A 21,719-nucleotide genomic window follows, 5' to 3' on the forward strand; every position below is an offset into this window, starting at 1 on the left:
TGTGGCATGAGTTTATAGAAACACGTATGCATCATTGGAGAATGATAGTGTATACTAAGTACATTCATCCTTCTATCGTGTCAGTTGTAGCCATGGAATATCGTCGTTAAGACCCCTCTCATGGGTACGGAGGCGGTAAACCCATCGTTGTTCTCTAAAAAGGAGGTTGGTTGTAAGGTCAGATTTCCCTTTTCTCATGACTTCAAGTACAGTCCAACTAAGGTCTGTTTCTTTATGGTTTGCTTCGGAGAAATGGCGAGTCAGCTTAGTATTGGTCTTTTTGCACCTGATAGTGCTTCGGTGTTCGTTGATACGGGTTCTTATCTTCCTAGTAGTCATACCTACATACTGGAGCATGCAGGGACAAGTTAGGAGATAGACAACATTCTCCGTATTACAATTGCTGAATGTATTGAGTTTCCAGGGTTTTCCCGTACCTATGTCAACCTCTTTGGTGTTTTTTGTGAGGTTACAAGAGTTGCACATGCCACAGGCAAAATGTCCCACTACACGTGGTTGGTCCCAGAGTCTAGGTTGTTCAGTCTCCTCCAATGTAGTCATCTGGGCGTGTACCAGTTCATCCCTTAGATTTCTGTTGCGTTTGTATGCAAACAGGGGTGCTTCCCATTGTTTCCCAGCGCTGTTCAGTATATGCCATCTTTTTCTGATGATTTTCTGTATAGAGTTTGATGCTGGTGTAAATGTAGTGACACACACTTGTCTGTTCATTTTCACTTGCTCGGTGTCTTCCAGTAGGGCTTCTCTGGGGTTATTGCTTGCTCTTTTGTTGGCCTTCTTAACCATTTTTCTGGGGTAGTTCCGTGTGATGAGTTTGTTCTCAAGGTGTTTCGCTTGTTCTGTATAGGTTTCTTTTTCAGAACAGTTTCTTCTTATCCGTAGAAACTGGCCGACCGGAAGGTTCTGTCTGAGGGCTCTTGGGTGGTAACTTTCATATAAAAGTAAGCTGTTTTTGTCTGTTGGTTTATTATGGACTTTGGTTGAAAACCCTCTACCAGTGATTGTGATGTCTAGGTCCAGGAAGATAGCGTGGTCCTTGTGGATGGAATGAGTAAACTTTAGGTGTCGGTCTTGGGAGTTTACCCAATGTACAAGAGCGGTTGCATTTTCTTCTGTTCCATTCCACACAATCAGTACGTCGTCTATATACCGTTTCCAAATCTTGAGATGACTTAGAAACGGGTTCACCGGATTGTTAACAAAGTCATCCTCAAATTGTTGGACGTACAGACAGGCCATACTAGGGGCAAAGGTGCTCCCCATCGAAGTTCCTGTTATTTGATGGTAGATGGTTTGTTCATATTGGAAAAAGTTTTCTGTTAGGGCCAGTTCGGCACATTCCATGACAAAGTGTTGGGGGGTGATGAAATCCCATTGCCTGCGTAGAATGATGTTTTCTACGACTTCCAGTGTTCTTTGTTGAGGTATGCTCGTGTACAGGGCTTCGATGTCCATAGTTATAAGCCAGTCACTGACGGGATCTATCTCCAGATCTCTTAGGAGGCAGAGGACATCTTTAGTATCCCTTAGATAGGACGCGGCCTCCTTCACAATTGGCCGCAGGAACCAATCACAAAATTGTGATAGGGGTTCCAGCACGGATCCAATCCCTGATACGATGGGTCTCCCCGGGGGGGGGGCATCCGATTCTTGTGGATTTTTGGGAGGATGTAGAATCTTGGCATCCTAGGTTCCGTATTGGTCAAGAAATCAGCTTCTTGTCTCGTAACCCAATCGTTACTGAGTCCTTCTTCCACTATGTTCTTTATTCTGTTCATAATGTGTTTAGTGGGATCTGTTTGATGTATAGCATAGCTGTTGGTATCCGCTAGCAGTCGTAGGCACTCTTCATGGTACATTGAGCGATCCAGGATGACAGTGGCGCCCCCTTTGTCCGCCGGTTTTATAACGATGTTATGGTTATTTTTGAGTTTTTGTAGGGCCAAACGTTCTCTCCCCGTTAGATTGTCAAACCCTTTGGTGTTCTGGAAATCTATTTTCTCAATGTCTCTGAGCACAGCATGTTCAAATGCTAGTATTTCACACGAGATACTCTGCATAGGAGGTTGGAAAGTTGATTTTTTACGTAGCCCTGTTGATTTCCTGCCGTCTTCACTGGTTTCTGTTGTTTCGCCAAAGAAGTCGCGGAGTTTAAGTTTGCGAAAGAATTGGGCCAATTCCAAATTAAGGCCAAAGGGGTCGTTTCTTGGTGTGGGAACAAAGCCCAGACCCTTCTCAAGAACGGACTTTTCTTCGGTTGTGAGGGTGTATGTACTAATGTTAACAATATTCGTTAATCCCTGCTGGTTGAGGGCATCTCCGTTCTCCCTCTGCTCCTGGTTGTCATCCCTTGTGGTTGTTGTTGTTGGTCTTCCCATTGGACCCTTGCGTTTCTTCTTTTTTGTCGGCCTCTACCTCTGCCCCTGCCCTGGAATAAAAAAGAAGGGGGGCCGGGGGGATAGCCAAACCCTGGTGGGAAATACGGTTGTTGCCAGTAGCCGAAGGGCAGGTGTTGCGGTTGTTGGATTTGCATCAGAGGTTGATAGTGGGGTTGTCTTCCGAAAGGTGCTCCTGAACCTTCGTCACCGCTGGAATCGCTTCTTTCATCTCCTGAACTGAATGTCCAATTCTGTGGGGTAGGTCTGAAACGTTGTTTTCTCCCTGTTTGTTGGGGGGTTGGTTTATCGTAATGTTCATCCGTTATATATGGATAGACCGTTTCCTTACTGAATTTCAGTACATCTTTCTTCAGTTTCGTCAATTTGGATTGGGTCAGATATTCCTTGTATTCTGAGTGGTCTTTATTAATCTCATCCAACTTTTTCTTGAAGGTTGATAGTTGTACCGTAGTTTTTAGCCTACTTTCGCTCTGCTGGATTTCAACTAGGAGAGCATCGGCCAATTGTCTCGCGGTGTTAATAATCAGGATAAGCCAATCTTTCGTACATTTCCAAGCGATGCTGGACCAGTTAATTCTGAACTCTTTGTTGTTAAGGAAGAGTCTAGGCTCATTAGTGACAATCAATCCTCTCGGGGCGGTGTTTTTTCGGAGGTATTCTGTCATGAATGCCCCATGGAGAGCTGTTCGTATTTGCTCTTTTTTCTTAGTGGATAACGCTTCCCATTCGTCTGAGTTTTGTACTGTTTGTGTAACAATAGTTTCCGCTAGTAGAGATGGTGTGTTCAAAATCTCTGCTAGAACTTCATCCCCAAATGAGAGTTCGGTGTCCATCTGGAAATTAGGGTAGTTATAGATGCGACCTTTAGTCAGATCTTAGACTCGGACCTTGGTGCCCAAGCTCAGACACACGGTTTTTCTGGTGTGATAGTTCTATTTACAGAACGCTGTATAATAGAACAGATCCCTTATTATAGGGAAAGTACCCCTTGATTTGTTCCCACAGCCATCAGCTGTACATAATCCAATCACAAGAAAACTCCACTGGATGTGTGGAGGGGGGAACTAGAGGCATGGGGTTCTAGGAGCAGCAGCCTCCAATATTAAATGTTCATCACAAAAGAGCTGCTCCTAGTGTGATAACCCAAACGAGTTACAAGAACGTCGTGAGTGTGGGCATCTCACAAAAAGATACGGACTGGTCTCACACACCACCTGGTGTCATGCTTCATCATTGACCAGTCCTCGCCCTCCAAAACCTTCGTTTGATGGAGGACGGGCATACACTTGACGACAAGGATGCACTTCTAAGTGATGGAGTGGGGGCCCGTGACTATGTGAGTGAAGTTAAAAATCATTATAGTAGTCAGTAGCAATTCTTTAATGTGAGATGAAAACTATATGATATTAAAATATAAGTGCGACGGTAATTGGGATGTTTATTGTTCCCAACCGTCTAGTGAATGATCTCGTGGATGGTCGACATGTTTCTGCCTGGGTGGCCCCGAAGGGTCCGCGGCATTCATCAGGACCTAGATAGAAGAATAATGGGCTCCGTTCTTACCACAATTGGTAATGTGTCACCACTGCGGGAGTGTGGTATAGGTCACACTTCACCGTCTAAGGGCTGCTTCCAATAGTGAAGCCTGAAATAGAGTTTTATTAAGAAACAATGTAACTCGCTGGGTCATTTGTACCTGTAAAGAAAGAAGGAAGGAAAAAAGGACAAAACAATGCATGCATTGGGTGTCGTGCGTGACACAAGTGTGTGCGTGACTTAGTGGCACTCTATTTGTGGACACTAGTGCGAAAATGTGGTGGCAGACAATGCTGCCACCAGGCTTACCCTAATAGTTTGGACAAGTTGCCTCATGGGAGAAGAGGCGGAGAAGAAAACCACAGTTGTGTTTCCTCTGTAAGAGAAAACATGACAAAACAATTCTTCAGAAAAAGCGTTATGTTAAAAGGGGATATGTCGTCATGTTTAGCCAGACTCATGAGGTGAGTCAGTGTAGTTCCACCTTTTCACATACCCATGCTGTCTTGCTCACTCTACCATCAATCACTTCAGACACACTCTTACTGTAACTCGTGATCAGCGCGTCCTGCAACCTATGCGTCCGCTCCCGGTCCTCCCGAATGTGAGAATGTCAGGGAGCGGGCGGGGTATATAACGGTGACACCCCGGTGCTTAATTGGGTAGGGCGGAACAATTAGCGTGAATTGACTTCGCGTGGATGATTCCCGGTGTCCCCGGCTGCTGCTGCCTGGAGCAAGGATGTCGGACAGGGGCGTGTGAGAGCCTCAGGAGACGCACGTGATTCGAAGAGAGGAGGCTGGGTGTTAACGGCCAATAGTTGGCGTCGAGAGATCTGTGCAGGCGATAGTGCGCCGATGGAGAGGTGCTCCCATAGGATGCACTGTAGAGGAAATTCTAAGACCCGCTCTGATAGGAGGAACTGAGGCAGGGGGGTGGCCGAATAACAAATGCGATGTAGCCATTGTGCCAGTGACACGGTGCTCGGGCTGTGATTATTTTTCAACTGCAAAGCAAGTGTTGCATTGATTCTTTGGTATGTGTCAATAAAGGGGAGAGATCCTGTTGGGGTGATGAGGGGTGGGATCACTCCAGGGGCGCCACACTGCTTTCTCGCAGTGCGAGAAGCAGAAACATAAAATGGTAAAACTACAATTTTATGTTTCTGCTTCTTGCACTGCGAGAAAGCAGAAGGGTTTGGTTGGGGGCGGGTGTCAAGGCTGGCCAATCTAAATCCTTTTCCTGCAGGCAGGTTGGTGCTAGGCTCAGGAAGTTTCCAATTTACCCCTGGAATCGGCTTCACCAATTCTTTTGCTGTTGACATTTGAAGTTCCTTTGAGCCTCTAATTTGGCAGCTGCAGCGGGAGTTTCTGCTTTTTGGGAGGTGTTCTAGTGTTTACAGGCTAGAGTGGGAGCCAGGTGTTCGTGCGCGCATGCTAATCGTGTGGCGCACTTCAACGGTCATTTTTCGGAGAACAGAGTGTATTTCCTTCGCTCGTTCTTAGCATTAGTTTTTGCCATCAGGAGTAGGCTTTCTAATTCGTATCTCTGCCTGATACAGCTCGTAAATCCAGTGCTGCTTCGCTGCAGGTTCCGGTATACATTTTGTGAAGAGCAGCGCTTCTTCAGTCTGCACAGTTGTTTTGTGAGTTAGGTAGCGGGCTAGGCTCTCTGATTTCAAGAAAGTTTCCGCTCATTTTTGAACCCATATGTTAGCGCTTCATCTCAGCAGTTCCTGAACCCAAGTATCTGCATTCCTTATTAAGCGCTGCATTTGGGTAATTCTTTTCAGCATTTGAGTAAATTTTTTAATGTGCTACAAGGCTTCAGAAGTTTATTGTAAATAGCAGTAATTCAGCTTGCAGTGCATCCAGTGAAAGAAGTTCTGAGTGCTCATTTTCTTCCAGTGAATATAACAGGAGCATGCCAATACTAACTCTTTTGTGGAGCAGCAGAGTGTTCAGCCGTGCGTAAATTTAAGAGGAGACAATTATAGAAAGGTACTAATGTTCTGGACTCTTGTACTAACAAGCAGCCTTTCTACCTAACAAAAGAAACTGTATATCTTTATTGAGATAAAAAGACTTTCATTGAACGACTGCGGTATCAGTCAAGCAAAGGCAGTAGTGCATTTCACAGACACTCACCTAATGTATGTAGCAATATATATATATATATATTATGCTTACCAACTAACTCCTATCACTGCCAACTGACAAGGAAGAGACAGTCAAGTGAGAACTATCTACTTTATTTATCTTTTGCCATTGATAAAACTAATATAAGAGAGAAGCTAAACACTGCGGAATTAAAGGTATATGATATACGTTTGGGCAAGCCCCTAGAGTACTTGTATAGATTCCCAGCGAGTTAGGAATGTATTAATGTTGTCCTTTGTGTTTTCAGGTGCCCAGCAGAGTAGCTAGAATTCCAGTGAGGAAGAGGCACAGCAGTGGAGTCTCTCTTTCTGTCCCATTCCCCTTTCCCCCTCTTTGCTGGCGGTGGATCTCAACCTCCTCTCCCAGTGGAGTGGAGGATTGGAGGAAAAGTCATCTGCTTCTGTTGAAGCCCTAGTTCATCAGGTGTGTTGTACTTGACAGCGGGAGGGTGGGCAGGTCTGATGGAGAGCAGGGGAGGAGTGGCTAGCCCAATGCTATGGGCCCTGAATGTTTGGTTGGCCCTCTGGGGCCGACCAAACCAGTCATGTGCACTCTCCCTTTTCTCCATGTAGGCTGCTTGCAGCCTACATGGATAAAATGGCCACTCATACTCGCCTGGCTGGGTGCCATCCCCACCACTCACAACGCTGCCATTGCAGCCTGGTGATTGGCTTGGGGAAGGGGACGGAGGCTTCCTGCCTCCTGTTCCACAAGACCTGGCCAGGAGCTGAGATGGCGCGGGACCTTGGAAGGTATGTTTATTTCTTTACTTTTTTTAAATTAAATCCAACCTCGTGCGAACCCCCCCTCAAACAAGCAATTCAAAAACAAACTTCACCAAAATATGTATTTTTAAATTGTGAGCTCAGAGATCACAAACTCCAAAACTTTAACTGCTCCCAATGGGAAATTACACTTAAAAGATATTTCAAGGCAATCCCAATGTTATCCACTGGGACAGATGGTACTTTCTATAGTGAAAAATGAAATTAGTAGTAGTTCACTATTAGGACATATAAAATACACCAGTACATGTCCTAGGAAAGGTGTGGGCCTGGCAAGTAGGTGCCATTGCCAGGTCAAAATGGCAGTGTAAAACTGCACACACAGACACTGCAGTGGTAGGTCTGAGACAGGTGTATGGGGCTTCTCATGTGGGTGGCACAACCAGTGCTGCAGGCCCACTAGTATCATTTGATTTACAGTCCTTGGACACACATAGTGCACTTTATTAGGAACTTACCAGTAAATCACATATGTCAATCATGGATAAGCCAATCACCAATACAATTTAGACAGAGAGCGCTCGCACTTTAGCAGTGGTCTGCAGTGGTAAAGTGCCCAGAGTCCTAAAACAGGCAAAATTAAAGTCAGAAACATACAGGAGGAAGGCAAAACGTTTGGGGATACCTCTGCAAAAAGGGCCAGGTCCAACTATTATGGATTGCAATTTTGTTTTAAAGAACAGTTTACTGGGTGAATAAGATTTTTCCACAAGCGCTTTTTATCAGTCGTCTCGTTTATCTATCCAATTCCATCTATCCAATGAGAAAGCAGAGAGAATTCCTAATTGCATATCATGGTTTAGGTGACATTGATTAGACCTCTCGAGCTTTGCTTGCTAGTGTACTGACGTCATACAATCTCTCAAAGCAATTACTGTGCCATTGCAGAAGGTTCTGTATCTGATTTCTACAGTACAATCTGTAAGACATAATTAACTATGTTCCCAGTGAAATCTAATAGCTGTGAAAGGTTTCCTGATCATCTGTACAAGGTTGCTAAACATTTTAGTGAACCACACAATATGGCATTAAGGTTACTATACTTTTTGTAATGTATACAAACTGTTGGAAGGTATAACAACAAACCTTTTGAAAAACTTCACCGTTATTATTAAAATAGTCATAGGATATGAACAACATTTACATTATCTCCTTTTTCTGAAAAGCCTATTACCTTGAACAATAGTGATAGGAGTCACCTTCAAACAAAAAAACATGCTATTACTCAAAACAATTCAAACTCTCTACTAGATTTTAGGTATGGCCTACAGGCTAATTAAGATGTCATGCAAGCCTCATGTTTTTCAACAGTCATAATAATAATAATAATAAGGGAGTTTTATAAAGCGCTTGGTTACGCTCAGATGGCGTGTCCCCGCGCTAAAACAGAAGAACTCCCGCAGACTAGAACGTAAAGTCTGCACAGGTTACCGTGTATATAGGTATGTTTTTAGCTTCCTCCTGAAGCTAGGTTCAGATGACTCCAGATGGAGGTCCAAAGGTAGGGCATTCCAGCTCTTTGCCACCAGGTAGCGGAAAGATCTACCTCCCACGCGAGCCCGCCTTATCCTCGGGACCTTTAAAAGGCCTCCATGGGAGTAGCGAAGGGCGCGCGTGGGTACGTACCTGGTGATCAGGTTCTGGAGCGGTGTTAGCGCCTTCCCAGTAAGGATGCGGTGGCAGGTAGAGAGGGCCTTAAACTCGACCCTACTCCTCACTGGCAACCAGTGAAGAGTCTGAAGGGCAGTTTTGGAGGCCGATCTTTTGGGAAATTTTAGAATGAGGCGGGCTGCCGCATTCTGCAACACCTGAAGGCGATTTATTGCCTTGCTGGTTGCTCCCAGGTACAGCAAGTTGCCATAATCAGGCGTGATGTCACGAGGGCGTGCACCAGCGTTCTACGGGCTGACATAGGAAGGAGATCTAAGACCTTCCGTAGACTTTTCAGAACGCTGAAGCAGACACCCGCCACACGTCCTATCTGAGGTCCAAAGGACAGGTCAGCATCAAGCCAGACTCCAAGGTTCCGAACTTCTTGACAGGGTGTTGGAACCTCACCTAAGCATGGAGGCCACCACGCCGACGACCAGATAGATGGGTTCCCCCCCACTACGAGCACCTCGGTCTTGCTGCCATTTAGTTTGAGGCAGTTGGTGGACATCCAGGCTGCAAGGTCTTGCATGCAGACTCTGAAACTGTCCACCGCAAGACCGGGCGCTCGCGAGAGGGAGATAACCAGCTGCGTGTCGTCGGCGTAGGACACTATGTGCAGACCATGGCCCTCAGCAATGGGGGCCACTAGGGAGACATATAGATTAAATAGGGTGGGGCTCAGGGACGATCCCTGGGGTACGCCCTGGCCCAATCCAATATCCCTGGAATAACATTCGCCCTGGCGGACCTGAAAGCTTCTCCCCGTCAGGAAGGACTGGATCCATGCGAGTGCAGCTCCAGATATCCCTCCACTATTCAGACACTGTAGCAAGGTGGTATGAGCTACAGTGTCGAATGCTGCACTCAGGTCCAATAGGATGAGGGCCATACTATGACCCTCATCCACCCCCTGGCGTAGGGTCTCCACAGCCATCAGAAGCGCTGATTCCGTTGAGTGGCGGGGACGGAAACCAAACTGGGTATCGTGTAGTAGGGCAACCTCTTCCACGAAATCCATCAGTTGCAGGTTTACCGTTTTTTCCGCCACTTTAGCCAGAAGGGAGATCGGCCGGAGGTTCTCTAGCTTCTCAAAGCTAATGTTAGGTTTCTTCCTGAGAGGTAGAACCACCGCCTGTTTCCAGTCTTTGGGCACGGTCTTAGTGCTAAAAGACACATCCAGTAAGTGTCTGATATATGGTTCTAGTACCGGTAAGCTATCCGCTAGCCATTTCGGCGTGGTGGGATACCGCGGGGAACCCGACTTGACGGATCTGCAGATTTTTAGTAGGTCCTCTGGGGGCGGGGTGACAAAGTTGGTCAGTATATGTCCCCCCATTCCCTCGGGCTTTCCGCAAATTCAATCCCAGCAATGGGATGACTAGAAAATGCCGAGTAGATTTTGGCTATCTTTCCACCGAGCAGTCATCTGGAGCAATGGCTGGTTTCCCACTCAAGAGGGTTTTGTAGAGCAAGAAAAGCTCCTTCATCGAGTCACCAGCGTCACTAATTCTAATAGTGTAATATGCTGCTTTGGACTTCCTGATTAGCCCGTGATAAGTTCGCCTCTCAATTAGGTAGGCCTCCCTAGTTTCCTTAGAAGGAGCCACCCGCCACTGTCTTTCGACACGCTTCAATGCTGTTGCATAGAAAACTACATGCATATAGGAGCCAGCCCTCTTTAGCTATTGAGCAGCACACATCACTCAAAGTATGCTCTCTCCAAATCCAGCACACAGTCTAGAACACTGCATCTGCTCACTTCAACAAATGTGATACCTTGTCTTTGAGTGACTTCATTTTTCTTGTGTAATATATATATATATATATATATATATATATATATAAACAGTCCTTCTCTGCTCTTCACTTTAGCAGAAACATGAAGGTACGGGCCTCTTTCCTCCGGAAAAAAATCAGCAAAGAATGGATGAAGCAGGTATTTATTTCTCTCAAAGAATTAAATGTCAATAAATCATAGGACCAGTGTCCTCCATGACGCGTTTCACTCCACGCAGGGAGCTTGATCACAGTCTAGAACACTGCATCTGCTCACTTCAACAAATGTGATACCTTGTCTTTGAGTGACTTCATTTTTCTTGTGTAATATATATATATATATATATATATATATACATACATATATTACCTACTGGCGGTCGCCAGTAGGTAGTTATAGTTAGGACCCCTTTTCCATAGGAAAACCGCAACATTCTATTTGGAATAACTTTGGCGCCGAAACGCGTCTGCCAGGTGTTTTATTTTGTGACTTTGTACCTTTCTGAGTGGTGAATAAAGCCTACCTGGAGAGGTCCCGAGCATGTGTCAGACCCGTTTCTATGGCGGAGGCGGGAATAGTCTTGGATATTGTGGCAGCGGTCGGCGCTGCATTACTGACACGCCTCTCGTTCTGGAGCTCCGCCGACGCCGACAAACTCTTTGGTGAAAGTGCTGAATGCACAAGGCGGCGCCCCCCTGGCCGAGACATGGATTGAGGTATCGGGGAGAGAGCAGCAAATCGTTGTTGAACGGGACACCTCCAGGCAAACATTATCGCCATCAACGACCCCGCAATGAAGAGTGGGCAGCCTTACAGCTGACATCGTCAGCGCATTACTTAATGCGCGAACCGGTTACTCAACCTACGTTCGCTGAACGGAACTGCCTACAAACCTCGTTGCAAAGGGAGTTTTCAGATGTCACTTGACAACAGGGGCTTCAAGATCGTCAGCGCAATTGACTACCATACTGAAAATAGAGACTTCATCAGCAAGCTCTCTGATTGGTTGTATGAGGACCAATAGGATGACACCATACAGTATGAAAAAGCCCCATTCAAATTAACTTTGTGAAACACAATGCTGGCAATGAGGAAGGCATTCGCCGAAACGCGTCTGCCAGGTGTTTTATTTTGTGACTTTGTACCTTTCTGAGTGGTGAATAAAGCCTACCTGGAGAGGTCCCGAGCATGTGTCAGACCCGTTTCTATGGCGGAGGCGGGAATAGTCTTGGATATATATATATATATATATATATATATATATATATATATATATATATATATATACATACATATATTACCTACTGGCGGTCGCCAGTAGGTAGTTATAGTTAGGACCCCTTTTCCATAGGAAAACCGCAACATTCTATTTGGAATAACTTTGGCGCCGGTCGACGAATCCTCGCGAATTTCTCAAAATAGGTGGGGCGCTACGCTCCGCTCCTACCCTGAAAGTCTCGGGGGGATTCGTCAAGCGGGGGCTGAGATAAAAGGGGGGTCCCAAAACGCGTTTTTCCCATGCATTTTTCCATAGGACCTTTAGACAGGGCTACAGCCCGAACGGCTGAACAGAATTACTAGAAATTTGGCAGAGAGGTAGTCCTCAGGTCAAGGAAGTGCCTTTTGTAGGTTTGGTGTAAATCTGTTCAGTAGATTTTGAGAAAATAGCCTTTAAATCAATATATATATCTGAGCCAGCTTACGGTACGCTTACCGTAAGCTTACCGTACGCGTACGGTGGCGTGCGCGAGCGCGATTCTGATTGGCTCTTAGATCTTAGTAAACATTCGAATCGGCCGAAACCAGGAAGCGGCGGCCGCCATTTTCTCTCTCGCACTGAGAGTTAGGTTGTTAAATAAAACCAATAAACATGTAAAGGGGCTGTTTAGACAGCTCCCACACACATAGCCATGTTGAGGGAGTCCCCCAAGACCCCCCAAGGCCAAAAATCGAATTTTTATTTTTTCGCTAATTTCGCCGATTACGCTTACCGTACGCGTACGGTAAAAAATGTAATAAAAAAAACACTATCCACACTCTCCCCACCCCCTGTGCTTTTGGTGGCCGCAGGACACTAAATGTGCAGGGCTTATTAGAGGTGTGAAAAACCACAATATTTTAAACAAAAATAATAAAAGAAAAAATTATCCACACTCTCTCCACCCCGTGTGCAAATGGTGCCCGAAGGGCACCATTTGTGCATGGCTTATAAAAATTACGAAAAATTAAAATATTACCTTTCAAAACGAAGTGCATCATATGTCCTCCATGTGCGCACGGTGCGCGAAGCGCATCGTGCGTACATGGCCCATCTAGCGTAACGTGGGCACGCGGTGCGCGTAGCGCACCGCGTGCCCACCGTGCGTGCACGGCACTAACTGCGTAAAGTGGGCGCGCGGTGTGCGAAGCGCACCGCGTGCTTACTGTGCGCGCACGGTGCGCGAAGCGCACCGTGCGCGCACAGAACGAACTGCGTTAAGTGGGCGCGCACGCCACGAATGGCGTAAAGTAACTTAGCATTTAAAAAACCGTACAAATTCACTGAAAAAACCATAGGTTTCACACACGTTATAGTTAGGAATTAGCATTTAAAAAACCTTGCAAATTCACTGAAAAAACCATAGGTTTCACACATGTTATAGTTAGCGGAAATTTTACTGATAAAAAACCAGTGAAATTCCCCCGTTATAGTTAGTGCAGGCAACTATAACTCACGCGACCGCAATCTTCTGCTGATGACATATGTGTCTTTATGAAAAAAAAATATTTGTAATATATGTATAGCTAAAAATGTATGGAAGAAGACATGGGCAAATAAGTGTCTAAATACAGTATTAGCATCAGCAGAGGATTGCGGTCGCGTGAGTTATAGTTGCCTGCACTAACTATAACGGGGGAATTTCACTGGTTTTTTATCAGTAAAATTTCCGCTAACTATAACATGTGTGAAACCTATGGTTTTTTCAGTGAATTTGCAAGGTTTTTTAAATGCTAATTCCTAACTATAACGTGTGTGAAACCTATGGTTTTTTCAGTGAATATATATATATACATGTATATATATATATATATCATTGCTCCGTCTGCACCTTCAAACCAGCGCACTCAGTAGACGGGTGCTTTGAAACGCGAAGATGCATTCGCGTTTTAAAATGCGCGCTCACTCCCAGTTACTTTCAGGAACTTGGAAAAGCACTCAACGGGACACTCCTGCAATTATTTAGTCATTTATTGCATTTGCGAGCATGAGAAAACATGACGCGTTTCGGCGATGCCTTAGTCAAATGTTTTACAAAATTCGCGCCAGAAAACGGCATATTTAAAGAGGCAAACCAAGAGTCACATGGTATTCTTTCACATGGACATCAAAATGGGACAACAAAATGAGGCAATCGCCTTTGGAAATCAGCCGCCACATTGGGAGAGACAATTGTTACAATGTAAAAATACAAATTACAAATTGATAAACATTATACCATAAATAGGTCCCCAAAGTTAGTCTTCATTTTTAAAAGACAATTGCTTGCATCAATATGTACATTTACTCTACAGTTATTACGCCGTGTATCGGCACATGAAGTCCCACAAATTTGACCATAATTAAGCCGTGTATCGGCTACCGTCATTGCAAGATCGGTCGTGAAACAAAAAGAGGAGATATTCCTCCATTGCAGAGGAGCAGCTAGCAACTGTAAATCAATTGCCAAATATGAGGAAAAAAGTTACTGACATAACGCCGTGTATCGGCCTGAACCTCATTGTTATCACTGTGCCTACAAGCAAATATATGACCCCTATACAAAAGCCTCTATCACAATCATTCTACAAATACAAAAAAGATACGTTAGCAGTCATCACACAGAAACAGTACCACTTAAATAAATGTAACATCTCACAAAATCTTGTATACCTGATCTCTATAGTTAGGCCATATACTTCTAACCTATTAATATTTCTATAGTTATTTAGTCACCAAGATGAACCGATAATTCCTCGCCCACATTCATGCCAACGGGATTTTTTGGTCCCAGATCTATAATGTAACGTGACTCAAGCCTGCGCAGTTGTTTGATTCTATCCCCTCCCCTGACACTTATGGGGACTTGGTCCAAACCATAATAGTGTAATAGCTCCCTATTGCTATTATGTTTTTCAGAGTAATGTCTCGCGACAGAGTAGGTGACATCATTCTTAGCTATCGCTCGCATATGCTCCAGGATGCGAATCTTAACACAATGATGCTCGCAAATGCAATAAATGACTAAATAATTGCAGGAGTGTCCCGTTGAGTGCTTTTCCAAGTTCCTGAAAGTAACTGGGAGTGAGCGCACATATATATATATATATATATATATACATATATATATATACGTACACCTAAAAAGTAGTTCCCCACTATTAACAATTTTAAGGCACTTGTACTTCCCAGAGACTGCTATTGCCTATGTATAGTAGGGTGTCTTCACTTCAAAAATCAAGAATTGTATTGAATTCTGCAATATTAACTCATTCTCATAAACTACATTGGCGTATTTATTTACCTGATGGAAAACAAGCACAATTCATTAAAATAGCAAAAGAGTATATGGAAATTAATATGTGCAAGCACAACCCCTCAGCCTTGTGATGGTCATTTCAAGCACTTGTATCTGGATCGAAGGGAATTCCTAGAAACGACCTGAGGTACCCCACCTTCATGAAAGTATTTCAAGGCTGTGCCATCTGACTTGAGAGAGACCTCTAGTAACAACTTGAGGTAATGCAGGTTTGTGGAGACTTCAGTTGAATCTGACTCAAGACAGCAGTACAGCTCTGTGACAGCATTGTGAGGATTTTGCATCTTACTTGAAGGGGATCTCTAGTAACAACTTGAGGTATTACAGGTTTTTGAATGTCTAGCTAGCCTCAAGAAAAATCCATAGTAAAATACAGATATATGTAAATGAACCTTTCATCAAGTATATTTCTCTATTGCTTTGGTCAACTAACATCAGCATTTTGCTTCTTCCTACCTCAGCACACAGCATTTGCTTCTTCTTAGCACAGCACACAGCCTATGGCATGGGCTTCAATATAGGTAACTGCAAATATGGACAGATAAGTATAGTGCCGCTGAAAATACACTTATGAATAAGGATGATGTCACTTGAATTTACCAGTGACTGTACTAGGCATGCATACTATGATGTAATCACAATTGCACAACAGCATTTAGAACATTTATTCAAAGTTGCAATATTGACTCATTTTTAACAAGCTTTTTGAATGGCATATTTATCTGATAGAAAACAAGCACAGACCATTCAAGCAACAATGCAAATGTGTATGTTTCAGCCACGACCCCTCAGCTTTGTGATGTCCATATGAAGCACTTGCATCTAACTGGAGAGGGGCAGCTGGCAACTGCTTTAAGTACTGCAGCTTGGTGAAGACTTTAAGCAGTTGTATCTGACTCGACAGTGGCACCTAGTAACCACTTGAGGTACTGCAGCTTTATGATATAGGTGCTACATAGTTGCTGCTTGTCTCAAGAAGGACATGTAGTAAAGCCTTAGAGGTCTGCAGCCCTGTTAAAGACTTTAGGCTGTTGCTTCTGACTTGAATGGGACATCTAGTAATGACTTGATGTACTGCAGCTATGTGAAGGCCAAACCTATTGACTCTGCCAATGCTTGGTATGGTTAGGTGAAGTATTGGATGCACGCATGCACTTCACAACTCTTATTTGATTTCAACTCTCAATGCAGCATGTGCGGTGAGAGATGTATTGTTGTCAATGGTACGTAGTGAGTTGTAAGAAATTCAGCCAGAGTCTCCTCATTCTGTACACGAGGCATGTAGGACCATGACCCTTTGAAGGTGGGGGGCTCCTTTTCATGTCTATCTAGGCAAAGCTACGCAAATAGTTTTCAGTAAGACTTCATTCTTGATGGTACCTACATTTGACCATCAGTGTTGGTTCACCAAAATACCAGTGGTAGCGGCAGGGACAACATGTGACGTTTGACCTCTCACCAAATGACGTGAGAGGAAATTAACTTGACCTTTGACCCTTTTAGCATTAAAGGAAATACTGCTACTGAGGTCAAACAACCTAGAATTGTGCAAGATTAAAACATACGTAAAAGATGAAGAAAAGAATAAAAAATGTTGCAAAATCATACATATATTAATTAGAGTGTTGACACAATAAGGCAGGGACTCTGTCATGAGCACATAAGGTGGGCAAGAAGCCCAGTCCCATCACCAATACCCAGACGATGACCAACATTTCCATGATGAGCCTGAAAGCCACACAAACAATCCCAAATGCCTAGGCATAATGACAAATACCCAGACATCGCTGAAAGTGCCTAGTAATGGCCACCAATGATGAACAGATGTTCATGCACGGTCTTAAATCGCAAGCCTCATCGTGAAGTACGCAGGCACTCCTTTCAATGGCCTGGCACGGCCCCACGTTCCCAGGCACAATTATTGTTACATGTTTCCCTCACACATAGGTCATTCCACCATGAACAACAGCAGTTCAGCTCACACGGAAATGTATCTAACAAGAGCAACAGTGCTGACAAATCGTCTGGTGTGGTTTAGGCTGGTGCAAACCGCCTATGCAAGGTGCAACCTCTTTAAAAAAGATAATATCTCAAATTCCCATTGCCGGGCCACAAAAAGAGCAGAAAAACAGCCTAAAACCTGTGATGGAGAGAACAGGACAAGTGCCAACCATGTTAAATTCAAAACGGGCACGGTTTCATTTCAGGCAATCGATAGTTACTGCACAGCCAGAGTCCAGTGTAGTGACTGCCCGTTCTTCATTTTTGTCCTACAAAAGATTTCCGACATGCTATTGATAGATCACATCACTCTGAGGGGCGAGCATGGGAGGAAGAAGGAGTTTTTGTGTGGCCCAAATTCTGCTGAGCTATCCAGGGGTTGTAAGCAAGGGTTACAGGAGCTATTTATAATGCACACTGACAAGGAAACTGGTGGCATGAGTTAATGTGATGCAGGTTTAACCTGGCCTGTCAGACAAACCTGCAGCCCAGCATTGGAACCTGCAACGCTAGGACCTCTCGACACTGAGTTTCCCAGCAGCACTGCTGACAGGCTTCTAGGCTCTGCAGCACCTCGAGGTGACATTCAAGGGGGTCAGCCGAACAATAACACATTTTAAGATATAACCAGTGCTTAATTTGCACCAAAGAAAAAGTGCCAGGGCTCTCCACAGGAGGACACTGCAGCTTGCATCACACATTACCCCTGTCATGCTGCCAATGACAGGTACCTCAGGACTGCTAACCATCATATTCCTACAGGTGTGAAAATTCAGACTGTTTCAGCCCCCACAGCTATAAGGATGGCTTGGGTGGCAGGAAATAGTCATTTTAATTTATATTGAATTAATAATGAACTGCTGTTGTGGTCATCACTAAATTAACCAGATAGCACCATCTTGTGGCAGACTGTCACAAGTCCCGGTGCTGACAATTAAGTGCCAGTGTTGAGTGCCAGAAACCACCAGCTCAAACTAAGCACTGACTGTCATGCAACAGGTACAAGTATCACAAGAGTACAAAAAATTGTTCCTACAAATTACCGCTTATTTTGTCATTATGCAAATTGTCAAGTTTCAATACTTGCTGGAGACAATCTCATCCACTAAGTAAGGCAGTTTTGCCTTGGCATTTGCTTAAACATACTGCAAATAAAAGCTCCCAGATCAGCTCTTGGCAAACATATTGTATCTTCTTAAATGTTCTATGGCGGTGGCTACCGAATGACACTTGCAGTAAGAGAGTTTTTATGTGCATTAGTTTGTAACAATGTAAAACAGTTTAAGTGCATCATTGTTGTCTTGTAATTGTGTCCATATAAACACCAATGAAGTTGTGCTTGGGGCGCATTACAGATTGTGTGTACGGTCCCTGTTCTAGCCACGACACACCTTTAAACGTGTGCATCAGGCACAGACTGGGACATTGTGCCCTACTACAATTAAGTTGCTGCCCTGAGCACAGTTGGGGACTCACACCTGCCCTGGGGCAGCGCATCACTAAAAGGCAGAACGCTGTTTGAAGCCACCTGTTTGCCTTTCACTGTGAAAACAGCAAGGCGACCTGCTTTTTAATGAGGGCAGTGAGGGACCATCCTACAGCGGTGTGTCTGGGAGACCTATGGAACTTCCACTCCCCCGTGTTGCATATCTAATCATTTACAGTTCTGCACAACAGATATAGATAGATCCAAATATATGCATTAAAGCATGCTGCCTGAAAATTCAAATGCAGGAAAAATGTTTTTATAATAGTCAATACTACACTGTAATCAAAACAAGTACATATTTTTCATAGCACATACATTTCTCGCCTCTTTAATTTCTTGCACAAAAACTCAACAGCAATTTGGCAGAATTTAAATTTCCCTCATTACAGTGCTTTAAATGGGCCGGTAACATCCGGTACTGAGTACCAGCACTTTTTTAATTTGAGAGGGAGAGTACCGGCACTTCTCAAGAGAGACGTAATACTTTTAATTGGAGAGTACCGGCACTTCTCAGAAACAAGCAGGTACTCTGATACATAGTACATGCACTTCTATTTTCCCATTTCAAGCACCGCCTCATTGTATCAATGCACTAATTCAAAAACAAAGCGAAGAGCTAATATTTGATCAGAGAATGCTTCTTCCCCTTCAGTGTTCCCACAACAAACACAACCATCAACGTGCCACATAGAAAAACAAAAGCAATGATGCCGGACTTACACTTTGACATACAACTGGATACCGTATGCGATTGATTCCACCAGCAAACACCGCAAAACACAGCGCACTATGGAATGAGAAGTTCAGCAGCATGTGCCATCCTTTTCTACTGATCCGAATTGTGCTGTAAAAAATAAAATAATTAATTGCATCAAGGCTCTCATCTGAACCGTCAAAAGAAATTCTCCAACTCTCAGGAGGAAACTTCCCACTTCCGCCCTTTTCGCTTCCCGTGGCTGTATAACCCAACAAAACAAGATCCTGGCAAATCGACTAATCTTTGCAAATGGAGAGCATTAATTGAAGATTAGGAGTGGAATTAATTGCATTGACTTAATCTGATCTTTCAATCTATCAGCTATTACTGTATCAAAACACAAGAATTTACATTTGTATCAACTTTAAACAGCCTGTGTGTGCGACTGCCTGAAGTGGAGAATGATAAATGTCAAATGACTTTAAATGCAAAAAGTAGGTCGTATCGCAAAAACGGCCTTAGCTCAAGCAAAGCATTATTGGCGTTCAGCTTGTGATCTTTCAGTGAATATCAGAGGACATCTCACGAGGCGGGTGGGGTGGGGGGGCAGTGTTACAAAGACTGCTTATGAAAGATTCTAATAACAAAAGACTTGTGCGCAGGCAGTGTCCTGTCTACAGACACCAGCTGAGGTCGTGACGCACAGTCAGACTACCGTTTCTGAAATGTCGTTTTCTTTTTTGCCATTTCACAAAAAAAAAAGAAAACATTAAAGCTGTGATGCAGTTCATTTCAGTGGTGTCCAGTCTACGTGGAAGAGCACAGGATTGATGCCTCCTGTTCACCAGATCCATATGAGATCTGCATCTAAGAGCAGCTATTGTAATCTAGATGTATTTGCATATACAGGGTTGTGTCACAAAAGGCATTTGTGAGTATGTGAAGTACTACTCCTGTAGAAGTAATTCAAGTACTACTATTACTTGAGAAATGCCTTTTTGAATAGGCTCAGGAATATTCAACCCCCTCTCAGTAAAAGTGCAAAGATAGAACAGTCCTTCATGTGTACTAGTGTACTAACAGTATGACCCTATGATCTTAAAATTCCCATTTTATGTTTTGCAGGAAATTTGAAAATGAATTTACCAGTGCATGAAGCAGTACTATTGGAGTACTCATTTACATAATTATTACTCCCTCTCTGGATGGATCTCCTTGTGTTTCCCCTGAAATTCTAGCTTGGGCATTGTTCTCCTGACACTATGTTGGAAATAAAACGTTAAACAAATCAGAAAAAAAATTTTGGGATTATGATTTCTAAAAATTAGTCATCTAAAATGTTTGACTACTTAATGCAAATATATCTCTTTCTATGATAGTCCCAGCAGTGGGTGTAATTGCTAATCGGTAAAACGAGGGAGGAAATAAAAATGTATGCTTCAGATTCACAAACGCATGCCTCCTGATATTTTCCTTCTGAAAGATTTAATGCGCACAATATTACACCTTCTGCCTGTAAAACAGTTTCTATAAACTATATTGCATGGATGGATTGATTGATGTGAAGGCTTTATGTGAAATGAAACAGATCCCACAGTTATAAAGAAGTACACAACGGTAGAAGCTACTACCTGACTTGGGCCTTGTTAACCATGTTCCTGCTCGGGCCATAAAGGCAGCTAAAGGAAAGGGATCATTTTCTATAGTTTCAATTCACTTCCCACTAACACCTTTGCAGGAAATAAGAGGCTATTGAGAGGGATTAAGTGGGACTAAGGGTCAACATTGTCAGGGCAATACATTCTTAATGTCACTTCTGCCGTCCCTGGTATTTTCGTGAATTGATGATTTCCAAGGACATGTACAGAGTGATGGGCAACACTGGTAAGGACAATAGTCAGTATTGCTTAAGTATCAAACATGTCACCGTGTGACTGCTTCAGGGGACTTGGTTTCACACATAAAAAAGATTTTAAAAATTCAAACAGGATGAGGTAGATAATACATGGCAAAACTAGGATATGAGTATGATTCAGTGAGGTATGTGATGTAAATAGGTTCACTCAAATGTGTATTTTTGGGGAAGAGGGAGGAATAACACAATCCCTTATCGGAAGCAGGGATGTGGCTTCATATGCAGTGGATGCAAGAGTCAAGCCAACATTAACATGAAAGCTCTTGAATGTTTGTTTACAAATTTGTTTCCAGATGTTTCCTAAAGATTACCTGGACACAGTGGAAAGGGTTATCAGCTGCCATAGTTCATACACTTAATCGTTAGTTCATGGAGTGAAAGGTTGGGGAAAGGTCTGGTGGCATCACAGTGGGAATTCAATCTCTTTAGGTACCATTAATTCTTGTACTAAATAATATTTATTATACAGCACCCCAACACAGACATTATTTAGTTTAATACAAATGGGTCAGTGTTCTCCCAGTGTTTAGGACTAGTTTTCTCTCCAGTTTCCATCACTGGGACTTTCAGTGTTGGCTTAGTAGGAAGGCTTTCTAGCTTTGATTGTGCAATTCAGCTATGACATGTACATGCTTCTCTTCCTCTGCACCAGTCTTACAAACCCCATAGCGCCCAACCGCCACCCTACTGGCATCAGTGTGGCCCTCTATCACACCACAGACCCCTGGGAAAAT

At 43.7% G+C, this 21,719-nt stretch overlaps 1 protein-coding gene across 1 annotated transcript in view; it reads right to left on the bottom strand.

Annotated features, from left to right (window-relative positions):
* Positions 1–21,719, bottom strand: part of ADGRA1 (adhesion G protein-coupled receptor A1) — a 781,952-nt gene that overhangs the window by 446,905 nt on the left and 313,328 nt on the right. The window contains exon 4 of the mRNA XM_085606189.1: positions 19,094–19,217. Within this exon, the coding sequence (XP_085462315.1) occupies positions 19,094–19,217 (124 nt within the window). The remainder of the gene's footprint in view (positions 1–19,093; positions 19,218–21,719) is intronic.

This window comes from Triturus cristatus, chromosome 1_2 (assembly GCF_964204655.1).
Source record: "Triturus cristatus chromosome 1_2, aTriCri1.1, whole genome shotgun sequence".
In the NCBI taxonomy this organism is placed as follows: domain Eukaryota; kingdom Metazoa; phylum Chordata; class Amphibia; order Caudata; family Salamandridae; genus Triturus; species Triturus cristatus.